Raw genomic sequence first — 14,864 nt, forward strand, 5'->3', positions numbered from 1 at the left:
GGATTATTCCATATAAAGTGCATTCTTATAATTGAATGAAGTATCATAGAAAACTGGGGGGGGGGACTAGAATTAAAAAAAAACTCTGGTTAAAGGGCAGAAAAGTACAGTCAAACTTTTGCGAAAGTCACATGCGCGATTGTAGAAGATTATGCTTCCTAGAGCCAATTATCTCTAATCACTAATTTGCGTGGCCGTTCTTCAAAATAAAATAACATGACATAACTTTCAACACTGCCACTACCCCCCTTGTTTCTCCTTTGAAGTTTTGATAGCATGCTTCAGTAAATTTCTTTCTTAGCCTGAAGGAACGTTATATCAATCATAAAGTTGTTTTTTCTTGTTTTGTCTGCACCAAATGAGTTAGTCTAATCAAATATACCGGGGTTTGGGCAGACGCAGAAACAACTTCTTGGATTCAACCTTGATGATGTTGAGTTGTTCTTTCAAAGAAGCTGTTGTGAGGAGGGCATCACATTTACCCATAGACAGAGAAAGATCAAACCCCCACCCCATCAGACTGCCTGATAGTTGGAGGTCTCTGAGTTCGTGTGATTGTGAAGCCATGGGCCGACATTTGCCCATTAGATGCGCCTATCTTCCTCAGAAAGAAAGAGTAGGGTAAAAAAGATGTGCAAGGCCCTCTACTTCCATGTAACAATGCCACATCATCCCAAAGGTTCCTTATGTTTTAAAAAACCATTTTAATAATGCCCCCTTCTCTTCCACTGTGCATTCAAGAACACTTTATTTTGAAGTTTCCCTTAGGAGTAAAATTAGCTAGACCATAAGATGCTTGCATTTCAGTCTAGAAAATTCCACAGCTCCATTGACTTATTGGAGACTGCAGTAAGGAAGTAAGGCAAGTGTAATCCCCTGTAATGAAGCTGTGCCTCCCTCTAATTCCATTATATTTAGGTAGTTTTCAGGTTACTGTTGAGGATCGGGGCGGGGGGGGGGTTGCTGAGCAGCAGTAAAGAAGAAGTCACTTCTGTTGCTATGCTCAGGTCTTAAGAAAGTCCATTAAAGTCGATCTTCTCAGCCTTAGTTACTTTTAGCATTGTACTCATATATAGGTCAGTGCTACTTGGTATAATGCCTTGCACAAAGCCAAAAGCTCTTTCCCAGAATGCATACAAAACATCACATTTCGAATAAGTACACAAGAAACATTACTGTGACCATTTTGGGATTTATCCAGATTCACCAAACCTTCCCTTTAGCTCGACAAATGATAAAAAGCCCACATGTAATTTTATGCTACAATAGATTTACAAGAAATTAAATGAAAGGATTTTTTTTCTCTTAAAGTTGTCCTACCTGCCTACCAACATTCTCCTGGAAGGCAGCCTAAGAACAAAGAGAACAAACATACAAAAAAAAATGAGTCAGGCTTGCTTGCAGATAAACACCAGCTCATGAATTCAAAACAAACACGCAGCAATATAAATGACCCATAGGCTTTGCTTTTTGGAAATAAAGTTGGGTTTGTTGGTTGAATATGCCCTCGAGGAGTTGTTGCTTTATGTGCTAATGCTCTTTTAAATCTTCACGGTCCATGCCAACAGTTTTAAGAATGCACGTTTATTAAAAAAAACCAGACACGCCCGCAAAACTGGCCTTTTAACGCTGACACAGGGCTTCCCACTAGAAATGAAAAGGCAATACCCTAAGAATATAAGTAGTGAGGCAGGGTGGTTTTTTCAACTCGCTTCCGGAAAGCTTGTGTGTAGTAATGTAAAGTTTTTAGATTTCTACAGTAATGACTCTCAGGCACTCCCCTTCCTTTCATAAACTCCACGAGGAGACAGCAGCTCTGTCAGAGGGTTTCTGCTTCATAAACTTCACTTTCATAATACATTTTTCTATTACTCAACACATTTGTATTTAAACACATGTTAAAATATCCAGCTTTGAAGTTCCCATGTTTCCAATTCAGAACATGTGTCTTTAGTTTTCAACAAAACATTACAGAGAACAGGAGACATATAATAAGAACAAGGACAGAGGTAAACCAGTAAATGTGGAACCTTTTTCTCAGGACACTTCACCGAATGTATTCATATTTATTTTATGATTTCCAGTACTTGGCAGCAAAGCCCATGATATATCTAAATATAAAATCTAGAAGGGAATGATTTGAGTTCCACAAGCTCTTTTTTCTGAATCCTCAACAGATTTAATTATATACCATGGGAATTTATCATTATACTCCTACTAAGTGAGCATATTCTCATTTTCCCAAGTGGTAAGAAGCCTACAACAGTCTTCCCCAGGTTGCTCTCCAACCATGACCCAATATATATGATCATTTTACCCAAAACTCTAACAGAAATTTTACCATTAAAGATTCTAGAATGAAGATGATTCTACACAGTATTAAAGGCATAAAAAGACAGGTGGTTACAGAATAATTACAGTCAATATTAGATATTGGTGTGGTGTAGTGGTTGAGAGCGGTGGACTCTAATCGGGAGAACTGTGTTTGATTCCCCTCTCCTACACGTGAAGCCAGCTAAGTGACCTTGAGCTAGTCACTGAGCTCTCTCAGGCTCACCTACATCACAAGGTGTCTGTTGTGCAGAGAAGAAGGGAAGGAGATTATAAGCCGGTTTGATTCTCCTTAAAAGGTAGAGAAAATAGGCATATAAAAACCAACTCTTCTTTGTTAATGTGTATTATTTTTCATATTTTATTCTGCAAACCACAGCCACAAGGGGCTGACAGAAGGCAAATAGCTGCAATGTTTGTGGGACCTTAGAAAATGAGCCCTTTCCAGTCCAGAAAACATGATAATGGACTAGGACTGTGCTCTTCCCAAAGAGAGTGGAGAAAAGCATGATAGAAAAGAGCGTACCAAGGACAATCAGAGCATGATTAGATTATGACATTGTGTGAATTCTCCAACCCACCCCACCCCAGAAAGCACTCTTGTTTGGTGGCTGAAATTTGTTTGTTCTACTAAAATAAGAGGAATTTTTGAAATAGAAAGTCTACCAAATAGTTATTTTCTCCTGAAGCAACAAACATACATACATACAAACAAAGGAGGAATACACTGTACTAATCTGTATACACTGTACTAACTGTTAAGAGCCACCCTCCACTCTAGAATCACTGCTTCAGTTCATTAACGTTTTACACGTTTAGCACACCATTGCTACAGTTTTACCCGCTCAGGACAACGACGGTTGCAGCATGAATAGATTTCCAAACACAACATGCAACCAATTTATGAATAACGCAAGCCATAGTAAATAACAGCAGAATTCTGACATCAAAGTTTTTAAGGCCAAACAATACTAATTACTAAATTGCTGAGCACTCTCTCTTTCTAGTTAAACCACTGATTACTGATATTTGGGCAAGGAGGAGAAAAAGAACACACTAGAGTTGCCATTAAACTCAGCCCAAATAGAACTGAAGAGAGAGATATCACAGGAAACTGAGGCTGGACTTTTGGAAGAACTCTGCAACAGGTTCTGGCTGATCCTTCCTCTGAGCTGGGTTTCATTAGACTGATAGAATCAACATAGGCCAGTGACATATCGATCCATGCTGGCACTTGAGGTCAGGCAAGTCTCAGCACCTGGTAGTTCACGTAGCATAACTGATGAAGGGGAGGAACAGCCCTGGATGACACCTGCCAGAAGAGGCAACAATGGCCAAGCTTTGTTAGACACAGGTGCTATGCATTGCCGTGGGTCAATGACATGCCACAGAGCTCTGTATAATACTAGTAAGTTTCTATTGTCCTCACTATGTGTGCCCTTTCCTAGCTCCTCACCATTAGCAGTGCATGTACAAATCACTCCCATTCTTTACATGTATTGCAGACAACTATGGTACTCAGAAGTACATGGGAGCTGAACAAACTCTGAATGCTCAAACTCATCTAAAATTTGTATTAGTATTATACAGGCTTTCATTGCTACCGTGGCTTGGATTCTAAGCCTATTATGTGCACCCTTCTTCCCATATGACTAAGATGGTTCACCACTCCACAACATTTTCTTCTGTTGCTAGGTGCTTTCCAGGACATTGAAAGAAGCTGGCATTCCACACTCCTAGCAATAGAGGCATGTGTTCCACAGGTGAGCCCTGCCGCTGCCATAGAAAAAGGATCCAGAGCAAATAGAATCAAGTCTCAGGATCCAAGACTGTGTTGAGTGTGATCCACTACTCCCAAGGTAAGAATGGAATGGTAAAGGGAATTATTTAGAAGTTCTGACTCAGTTCCTCAATGGAAATTTAACACTCCATGCAGTACATTTTAATCTGCCCATAACAGCAAAGCAGAAGCGTGAAAAGGCAATGTAGTACCATGGTTTCTGAAGCTACACTACACATGTAGATAACATGCTTTACCACAACCATGTATTTGATGAAGCGGCAAATTTGGAAATAAAATATGAATTGTCCTCTTATAATAAAAGGCAAAGAGGATTATCCAGCACACTTGAAAAGCTGAGCAAATTCATTTGTGTAAATGAATATCCTAAGGTTTTCAAACATACTGGTTTGTTACCAACCATCTATGCACAAAAGGTATAGAGCCCCCTCCCCGTCCCATTTCTCTTGGCTCCTGCAGTTCCTCCCAACCCCTGGAAAGATTGTTTGCAGGATTTGCGTGGAAGAACAGTTGTGTGGATAAGGTGGCTGGATGGGATAAAAGCGCCTTCGCTCTTCAGGGGAACTGCACTTGTGGAGAGGGAGGAGGAGCAATTTCAGCCCCTTTGTCTCACACACAACCCCACTCCAATCCTCAGGCTTCTATTCTTCCTTATAGGCCACTCACAGCTCATTTCTGAGACTGGGGGCCAAATCGCCTTAGAAGGTGGCGTGACCCCTATGCCAGCATCCATGCCACTTGTGGCGTGCAAACTGGCTCGGCCGCCAGCGTGGGGCCACTTACATCGGCCCCCCTGGACCGCAGCAGCAGCAGGGCCCTCAGATGCCGGAGCGGCCCCCCCACGGCATTCTCCCAGTGCAAGTTCCTGCACTGGCATCCCAGGAGGAATTCTCAGGGCATTCAGAGGGGCAGAGCTGCCTTTAGGCAGCTTCCAAACCCCTTTCGCCCCGGGAATGCCTCCTGGGACACCGGCAGTCCCACACCACCTTTTTTGGTGGTGCAGGCCCACTTTCCCCTATGGGGGAAAGAGCCTTTTTTCTGATTTTTATATCAGAAAAAAGCTTTTTCTACCCGTCTGTGGTGGCCAGGAAGCCTCTGAGATGGCTTCTCAGCTGTGCCGTCTCAGCCGCCACGGTTTGCCCCCCTCCCCACCCCAGGAATGGGCTGTTGGTCTCAGGAATGAAGTTGCTAGTAGTTGGAAGGGGCTGTAGGAGTGCAGGGGAACCTGGGAAAACTGCACGTTCAGGTCACAGATAGTTGGATACAGGCCATTTACTTCTAGTTCTGAGGAGGAAAATGAAAACAGGGAAGGGGGCAACCATATATATCCACTGTGAGCTGCTTGGAAGACAGAAATGTTCATCACTTCTGTAGTATTCATTTTCTTTTCTTTTTTAAATCCCATCTCAATCATGTCACACTACAATAATGACTAATGAAACTTTAATTCTTCTAACAAATATCTTCCTACAATGGAACTGCAAACATGGCAGCTCATACACCCTTTTCAAAGCTTCAACTTAATAAGTACAATTCCCACAGACTTCAAAAGAAAACAGAGTACATATCTTGGAGCAGTTCGTTGTATATTTTAAATTTTTTATAATACAGCAGGCCCATCATTTCAAATTAACACGCCTTAAATTATGCTCTTCAATTTGTTCTGAACTTTGAAAATAACCATTTGGGGGAAAATGAATTCAGCAGGCATGTAAAACAATTCCAATATGCAGATTAAATTTGAATGAAACTATGACTTTGTTGGGAAGGGGAGGGAGGGTTACTAAATTAATCTCTCTTTTTGGTGTTGAGTCATGTTAAATCTGCCTTAGCTTGAAATTCTGGTAGATATCCAAAATGCTAGTGGCTACTTATTTCTACATATTATCTTCTGTTATGTCATGGGAAAATGCTACATTCGTTTAAAAATAATGAAATAAATGAACTATTTTATTTACCAATTCCTGATTTCATTATTGAACCTTCATTAATATGAAGGAGAATTCTATTTTCTAAATTAAATGTGCAATATACTCAACCTTCAGGTGGGAGCTGGATACCTCCTGGAATTACAACTGGTCTCCAGACTACACAGATCAGTTCCCCTGGAGAAAATGGCAGGTTTGGAGGGTAGACTCCATGGCTTTGTACCCTGCTGAAGACTCTCCCCTCCCGAAATCCTGCTATTCCCAGGATCTGCTCCCAAATCTACAGACATTTCCCAACACAGTAGGCAACCCTAAACAACAGCTTGGCTTAGGGTTGCCAGGTCTACCCTGGCCACCGGCAGGGGCTTGAGGGGTGGGGTAGGGTTGCCAGATCCAAGCTGGGAAACACCTGGAAATTTGGAGATGGAGCCTGGGGAGGGCAGGGACCTCAGTGAGGTACAATGCCATAAAGTCCACCCTCCAAAGTATCCATTTTCTCCAGGGGAACTGTCTCTGTAGTCAGGATATAAGCTGTAATTCCGGGGGATCCTCAGGTCCCAATCTGGAGGGTAGCGTCCCTAGCTTGGCTGCATATGGGCATCACTTTTTAAATTCATAGTCTAAAAGTATAGCTTTTATTTTCTTCAGAAATAAATTAGCTTCTGTAATTGCAAACACTAATTTTTTTTACCATGAAAGATAGTACCACATGTAGTGCAGTGCTATTCTGCTATAACTAGTGGATGGTTAGAAACTAAGAATAGGGAATCTGGCTCTATGTGGAGTTTAGGTGCCCTCCTTCCCACAGTGGTCCCCCATGGTGGGATGCATGTGTGAGATGTGCCATATTCAGAGGAACAGCTCATGCGTATCTGAAAGGGTTCTTTGCATCCCAGCCAGTCAGGAACAAACACAGTCACAAACAGCTGATCCTTATACTGCATGGCCTTAGTTGGATGCCATACATAAAATGTTAACGCTGTTAAACTTTAACAGCCATAAACAAAACATGAACGAGAACAAGAAAATCAGCAGAACACCTCAAACGACAAAATACAGAGCGCTACCTCTAGCAGAGAGGGACGATGTTTTTAATTGTTGTTTTTGTATATGTATTTTAGCTTGTTTTAATTATTTCAACGATGTTTCGTTTAAGTTCTAGTGGCTTTTACAACGTGTTTTTATTATGTATGTTTTTAATTTGTTAGCAACCTTGGTGGCCCTGATGAGGGTAGAAAGGCGGGGTATAAGTTCTGTAAATAAATAAAAATAATAAGTTTATCATATGCATCCTTTACGATTAGCTAAGCAAAACCGTGCTCTTGACTACATAAAAATAAGGACTCATTACAATTCACAGTAGTGGGGGGGGGGGGGCAGAAGGACCTAGCCAGCTCCATCCAGAGGATAAAACATCTAAAACACCATTGACTTCTCATAATGAAAGTTATGGATAAACATTTGGCATTTACTTAAGTCTGCTACAACCAGTATTTGGCTTGAGGAGATTTAGGTGAAAGTTTCAGTTCCAGACATGCTCACTCTCTCTCAATTTCAGTTCCTTGGGCAACAATAACCTCTCTCACAAGGTAGTTTAAGACTTACACAAGTTCTATATGAACTATTAACATATTCTATATAATTAAGCATTTTAAGAGATATTGTCATAAGTCTTCTTTGTAGCAATGAATATCCTGTTTCCATACACTTCCTTCTAAGCTGTTGCCATTTTCCAACATTTTCCAATTCTTTATTGCAATAAGGAGTGTCAGCAAGGTTGGACTCGAAAGGGAGACTACCTGCAGCGTTAGCCTGCAGCTATGATTACAACACAGCCCGTGATGGAAGTATCAGTATGATTAAAACACCAAAGACTGTGATTTCTTCAAATAAGACTTTCCCATTCTCAGGCTATAAAGGTACAGCCTAAAGGAGTACGCAGCTATGATTGCTCTGCTCCTTTGCATATGTCCTCGAGACGGCCACACCAAAAAGGCAGGGAAGTAGGGTGCTATAGTCAAGTTAAGGCTGACAGGCAGAAAACAGAGGGCCATAACTCACTCTCCCCTCTGAGAATAGAAAAATAATAATGGATTTATAGTGCAGCTCAATAAAGTCTGGAGTTACTTAGAACGATAAGCTTTGGCGCGTCTTTGGGTCTCCTACTCTCCCACAGCAGTGTTGGCATATGATAAGCCTTGAAAGCTTGACAGGACAGGCATGTGGGGGGCTCAGGGTAGGAGGGGTATTGGGGGGGAGAAGAGAGCTGGTGGCAGTGATGGAACTGAGAGCAATGAAGAGGGAATGTATTAGCCTAGCCTGTAAGATGGCCCCGTATCTTGATATGCCTGACCTGGCCACCTGGATCCACACCACAGCAACATGGAGACTACTGTAGCACACTGTATATCGGGGTCCCCTCAAAATCAATTCAGACGCTCCAACTGGCCCAGAATGCAACAGCACGACTATTAGCGAGAGCTAGACTGGGCATGACTATTACTCCCATTCTGCGCACTCTCCACTGGCTGCCCATTTGTTGACAAGCTCAGTTTAAGCATTGCTATCACATGTTAAGCCTTGGCCCCTCTCCTTTGTGGGACCACCTCTCCCCCTGTGCCCCACCACGGCAATTTCACTCAGGTCATCAAGGGCTTCTGCAGATGCCAACCTGCAAATGGGCAAAAACAACAACTGCCCGTATGCATGCTTTCTCCACTATGGCTCCCGCTGCCACTCTCCTGCCCTCCTTCGCATGTGCCTGCTTGGCCCAGTGGTAAGGATCTTGATGTGGATGCCATGGGTTTGAAGCCAGCCTGTGCCTTGTGCTTTGCTGTCATTTGGACCATTACCAGGGAAATGGGTGTGTTTCATCTTTGGGTCACCATCCCCAGCCCCCTGCAGCTTGGGCCCATGTGTCCTGTCTGCGGTGTGGACGACCTTCCCCTGTGCACTAAGAGGGGGGATGTGAGAGACTTTTATGGGGGCACTGTATGTATTCTCCTGTTGTTGCCCTGATGCCTGCTGTCCCCTGCCTGGCAAATGGCAAGTCAGCTACATGCTGGGCATTTCTTTGTGGGGCCCCTTGGAATGCACTGGCTCCATGGCTCCTGTATGTGCCTCTGTTGGGGTTGTGCTGTTGCTAGGTCTTTCCTCCCCGTCCTCTGGTGGACCACTAGGGGGAGGGGCAGCCATGACACTGAGGGGCCATTGCTGATTCAGCTGGTCATGGTTGGCTACACCTGTGTGTGCCATTCAGAGGGATGTCATCAGGCACCACGGCCTGATTGGGGGGTGTCACTGGAATAGCTAGGACTCTGACATGCTTGCTATAAGGACTGCGCCTTGTGGAGGGGCATGTGTTGTTCTTTCACCCATGGAGCATCCATAAGGAATGGACCAATGGTGCTGCTGTTAAAGCAGCCCTCAGGATTGGGCTGCTCATTATATTAAAAGCTTTAGCAAGTTTAAGTTGCACATTAAGAAAAGCTTCCCATCTTTAAGGGTAATTTACCAGTTAGAACACACTGCCCAGGAACTCCATTGGCCGTAATATTGAAGGCCCTTACAAGTATCACAAACTTTTTTAAAAACTGTAAAATCACATCTTACCGAGGCAGCTCTTCTGCAGTTAATATCACGGTCAAATATTGCAGTTATCACCAGGGCACTAAAGACAGAAAATACATTGCATTAAAAAGTGATATATGAAAACTTAACAAATGACAGAATTTTAAGATTTAGAAGTACTTTTACACATTCATGAGTTCTTGTGCTAAAAAAAGTGACCCTGCAATACCTTTTAACAGCAGGAGGGGATTACGAGCATTTTTTAAAGCGGGCTGTGGATATATTTCCTGCATTCCAAGGGCACCATGGCATTCATACTTGACTGAGGCACAGCCATAACTACAAACCCCTTATTCAGTTCAAGGCATACTCTAGAAGTGACAAAGATACAGGGCACCATTTACAACCACTGTTCTATTACTCCAGTGTTAGCTGAACATGTTCATTTTACTGACACACAATGTTTGTACTGATTCGTGGTGTGATTCTTAGGTGCTTGTTCAAACGACCATAAATTAATATTTTATTCATAATTTACTTCATTGTTTTTATATGCTTGAATTAATGTTTGTCAGCCTCTCTGAACATAGACAAAGCAGGCTACACGTTTCATAAATAAATGGCAGCTGGATATAAAGCAGGACTGGTAACGGCGGATCAGAGTTGAGGTTGCTTTACCCAAGTCTGGCTCTGATGCATAAAAGCAGGGCCCAATCCAGCTTACCTTCTTCACTTCCCTAAGGCAGTTATTGTACTTTGTTATGGACCACTGGTTAAAAAAACTTTACCAGGCCTCCATAGCAGTAAAAGCAAGGTATGTGAGGGGGTTGCCCAAGTTCTTCCACTAAGGAGGTAAGAAATGCTTTTCTGCATCCAGTCAAAAAGTTCAATTCATGGTGGGGGGGGGGAACAAGTACTCCCGCTCTCTTCCATGTACTCCGCAGTACTCCCGCTCTCTTCCATGCAATTCCCTAAAACCTGGATGCTGCCCCTCCATAGGGTCCCAGGTGGAAGTATCATGGATGGCAAGCAAGTTTTGTCTTGACCACAATCCTGCTCCCAAATGCAACAATCTACCCATACGAATGAATAATAGCAACTCACTTCAGAGGGAAAAAATAAATGTTTGCATTCACGTTCATCACTGGAGAAGGGGGGGAGGAGAAGCAGGATTTGCATCCTTTCAGCTGTGTCACAGATTGCAGCCTATTTCCTTTATCCCATGTGATTCAACAGAAATGGAGGGAGCGTTTATTGTACAACTTGGAAAAATACATCTCTCCCTTTATTTGTTAATTTTAAGTTTTCCCATTTGCTTACAAGCAAACATCTGGGCCTTATATACCCAACCGTATCTGAAACATCACAAAAGTGACCATTTGAAAAATACAATACCAAATTGTTCATTACCAGTAGCTGTAGTTACTAAAACACACCCAGAGATCAAAGGATTTCTGCTTGGTTCTACAACCCAAATCCTACTGCAGTGTTTATTGAATGTCCCATCCTGCTGATTGTATTGTCTCACTCTGTATAATCCACATTGAGTCTAAGTGAGAAAGGCAGACTAAAAATAACTTAAATAAATATACTTAATTCCCGAGTATGACTCCTACCATGCGGATCTGCGCAATGTCCACCATATGACTAAGACAGATGTTTCTGCCAAGTTAGAGGAAACCCCATGTTTGCAAAAGAAAATCTGAAAAAGAGGGGTTAATCACCCCTCCAAAAAACAACAACAGTGGCATATGTGCAGATTTCATAAGGGGAAATGGTTATCATAGGGTAGCATGGAAGACAGGAACATAGGGATGGAGCAGGAGTGGGGAGAAGAGGGAAGGGGACAGAAACCATAGGGGATGCAAGGGGAAGAAGGAGAGCCACTGAGGAGGGATAAGCAGTCAGGAACTGTGAGGAGGGGAGGGAACAGGAGGGTGGGTAATGGCAATAGAAAGGGAAAGTGACATGAGAACAGGGAAAGGGTGCCAGAGGAAGAAAGACCAAACAGTGGTTGGTTAAGGGGACTGGGAGGGGAAAGAAAAACAGATCAGGTGACTAGGTTATGGGGGGACTTTAGGGGGTAAAAGGAAGCAAGGGCGGGTGATCATGTGAAGCAGGAGTAGGGGAGAGGAAGTGGGGAGCAGTATCATTCCTCACAGGTCTCCAGTCTCTATATCACTACTGGTAGGGAAACACCACCATAATCACCATGAATTTCTACTAATGTAACATTTTGGTACCAATTGTGGACCCAGATCTAAGCAGAAGAATCCAGCGCCTTGCCCCCTACCCATTATGTCACAAGCCCCTGCAAGCATATCCACCACCCGCCATGACAACGAATAACACATGGAGACGTAGCTGGAGTAGAAATGGCAACGTTATTAGTTACAGCGCTAGGTATTGGCATAGCATGGGTTCGGGATCCAGAAAATCAGCTGATCCAACTGTTAGCTGATGAACCTCCTGCGACCCAGCCCGCCTGCTGGGCGTAGCCTGGGATGGCAGTATGCTGGATTCACTTGGACGGAAGCCAACTGTGTGGTTCACTGCCACTTGGGAGGAGGCCACCACACAGCCCCCGAGCTGGGCATGTCCATATCCAGGCCTCCCCCAAAACTCATTATTAGGGTCCCCAGAGTGGGAAAAGGGGGCATGCGGGCTGGCTTTCCCCCCCCCCAACTGGATCCAGCCACATGCCCAAACTGTCACCTCTAAAGCTGCGACAATAAAAAACTAACATAAACAGCATAACATAGGGAGGGTGGGCGGGACAAAAGCAAGAAGAGAACTGAGCCGATCATTTTGGTGATCAAATTAGGTTAACGTAAAAACATAACTGACTTCATAGCACGTCAGATTATTTGCTCCTTAACAAGATAATGACAGGGGAAAAAAGACTGAGCTGTTTCTTTTTCTAATGATTTAGTCATGGAAGTGAGCCACCAGAATCAGAAGCAATGCCAAAACACAATAGCCAAATAATTATGAAAAGCCTCACTTAAAAGGGGGTTTTAATCATTAATATTCCCACCCATCTTCCAAGGGCTCAGGATGGTATACATGGTTCTTTCCTTCTCTGTTCTATCCCCACAACAAACCTGTGTGATAAATTAAGATGAAAGGGAATCCACTGGCCCAAAGTCACCCAGTGAGCTCCATGGTAGAGTGGGGATTTGAACCAGGATCCTCCCAGTCCTGCTATGACACTCTAACCCACGGGTGTCAAACATAAGGCCCGCAGGCTGGATCCGGCCCCTTAAGAGCTCTCATCCGGCCCACAAGCCAGCCAAGGCAACCCCCACCCCCACTCTCAATCTGGGCTGGCAAGGCATGGCCCGGCCAAGTGACATTTATGCCATATCCTGCTCTCGTAACAATTGAGTTCGACACCCCTGCTCTAACCATTTCGCAGAAAGCGCTCTCGTACAAGAGCAAGACTTAACTTACAAATAGTTAAGGCATGTAAACATTACCAATATGTAACAGACAGAAGTTGCTCTTCTGAATAAAGTAGTCAGAGAACAAGCATATTCTTCATGTGGAAATTATTCTCAGCATTTCAACAGAGCACAAGATGTAGCTCTGAGCAATATTCATATTTCCTGATTCTGCAGGCTAATCTTACCCTCAAGCTATGTGGCTCTATTTACATGAGAGCCACTCCTCTCTTCTTTTCTCACCATGCAATACTCCAGGGAAGACTAAACTGCCTGCACTCCCACACTGACATCCACACACACAAGACAGGACTGTGCAGAAGTGCAGGTAAAGGAGGAGTTTTCCAGTCTTAGCAAAAGCATGCTTCACTTTTCCATTGTTTTTGTCGCCCGTCGTTTCCCACAGCAGTGTCAAAGCAGTAAAATTAATAACGCAATTCAACTAAGCAGAACTTCTTAGCAAACTATAATAAAGCCGTCTTTAAGAATTAGAAAAACCTTGCATAAAACCGAGAAAATTAATTTCTCCCTCTCCCATAATACTAGAACACGGGGTCATCTGCTAAAGCTGGAGAGCGAGAGATTCAAAACAGATAAAAGGAAATATTTTTCCACACAACGCATAGTTAAATTGTGGAACTCCCTGCCCCAGGATGTAGTGATGGCTGCCAGCTTGGAGGGCTTTAAGAGGGGAGTGGACATATTCATGGAGGAGAGGGGTATTCATGGTTATTAGTTAGAATGGATACTGGTCATGCTGCATACCTATTCTCTGCAGGATCAGAGGAGCATGCCTATTATTTTGGGTGCGGTGGAACACAGGCAGGATGGTGCTGCTGCAGTGTCTTGTTTGTGGCTTCCTGGGGGCACCTGGTTGGCCACTGTGTGAACAGACTGCTGGACTTGATGGGCCTTGGTCTGATCCAGCAGGGCCTTTCTTATGTTCTTAATCTCATACTAGTTTTCTGGACATGAGCTTTTCAATAAACTGTCACAAGAATGTACTCTTTTATGAAGCTTGAATTTCATTTGTCGGCATGGAAGAATACAAATAGAGTTAGCAGCTGTGACACAGTTGCGTTCTTCTAATATAAACCACTTCAAGAAAAAATATTGTGAAATGCTACTGAAACAAGTGATAACAACCCTAAGGAACAGTACAATATTTTCTACACATAAAAAACTCTGGAAGTAAGCCAGTCTTACAAAAGAATACTGGGGCTTCACAGATTTTTCAGTGGTGTAGGCTGGCTTTGTTTGTACTTGAAATTTGGAAGGATTAGAATCATGCTCTTTTAAAAATTAGTACAACTGAAGAGCAAACAAAAACAACAGAGCCCAATTATGTTTGTTAAACCTCTAAAATAAAATAGGGGAAACACAGAAGAATATTTAGAGAAAGAACTTTTCTTATATAATTTAGAGGCCAGGTTACAGGTTTTAGAAGGCAATATTGATTTCTTGGTGCTCCAACTCCAATAAGTCTGCTGCTGTCAAAGAAAGAAAGAGATGCAGGGTGAATTCCCTCATCCCCATTAAAGCTTTCATTCCTTGGGAAATAGGGAGGCTTCAATCCTGGCTTGGGAACCTCAACACCCTCTCCACCACCACAGAGGCATGAATTCCTAAAGAATAAGAGTTGGTTTTAATATGCCGACTTTCTCTACCACTTAAGGGAGAATCAAACCGGTTTACAATCACCTTCCCTTCCCCTCCCCACAACAGACATCCTGTGAGGTAGGTGAGGCTGAGAGAGTGTGACTAGCCCAAGGTCACCCCAGCTGGCTTCAT

At 43.2% G+C, this 14,864-nt stretch overlaps 1 protein-coding gene across 1 annotated transcript in view; it reads right to left on the reverse strand.

Moving 5' to 3' along the window:
- The window catches only part of TBCD (tubulin folding cofactor D), a 186,685-nt gene that overhangs the window by 81,021 nt on the left and 90,800 nt on the right, over positions 1 to 14,864 (reverse strand). Inside the window, exons 16-17 of the mRNA XM_056848257.1 lie at positions 9,673 to 9,730; positions 1,321 to 1,350 (exon numbers count right to left, since the gene is read on the reverse strand). Of these exons, the coding sequence (XP_056704235.1) occupies positions 1,321 to 1,350; positions 9,673 to 9,730 (88 nt within the window). The remainder of the gene's footprint in view (positions 1 to 1,320; positions 1,351 to 9,672; positions 9,731 to 14,864) is intronic.

The sequence above is a fragment of the Euleptes europaea genome, chromosome 1 (genome assembly GCF_029931775.1).
Source record: "Euleptes europaea isolate rEulEur1 chromosome 1, rEulEur1.hap1, whole genome shotgun sequence".
Taxonomy (NCBI): Eukaryota; Metazoa; Chordata; class Lepidosauria; order Squamata; family Sphaerodactylidae; genus Euleptes; species Euleptes europaea.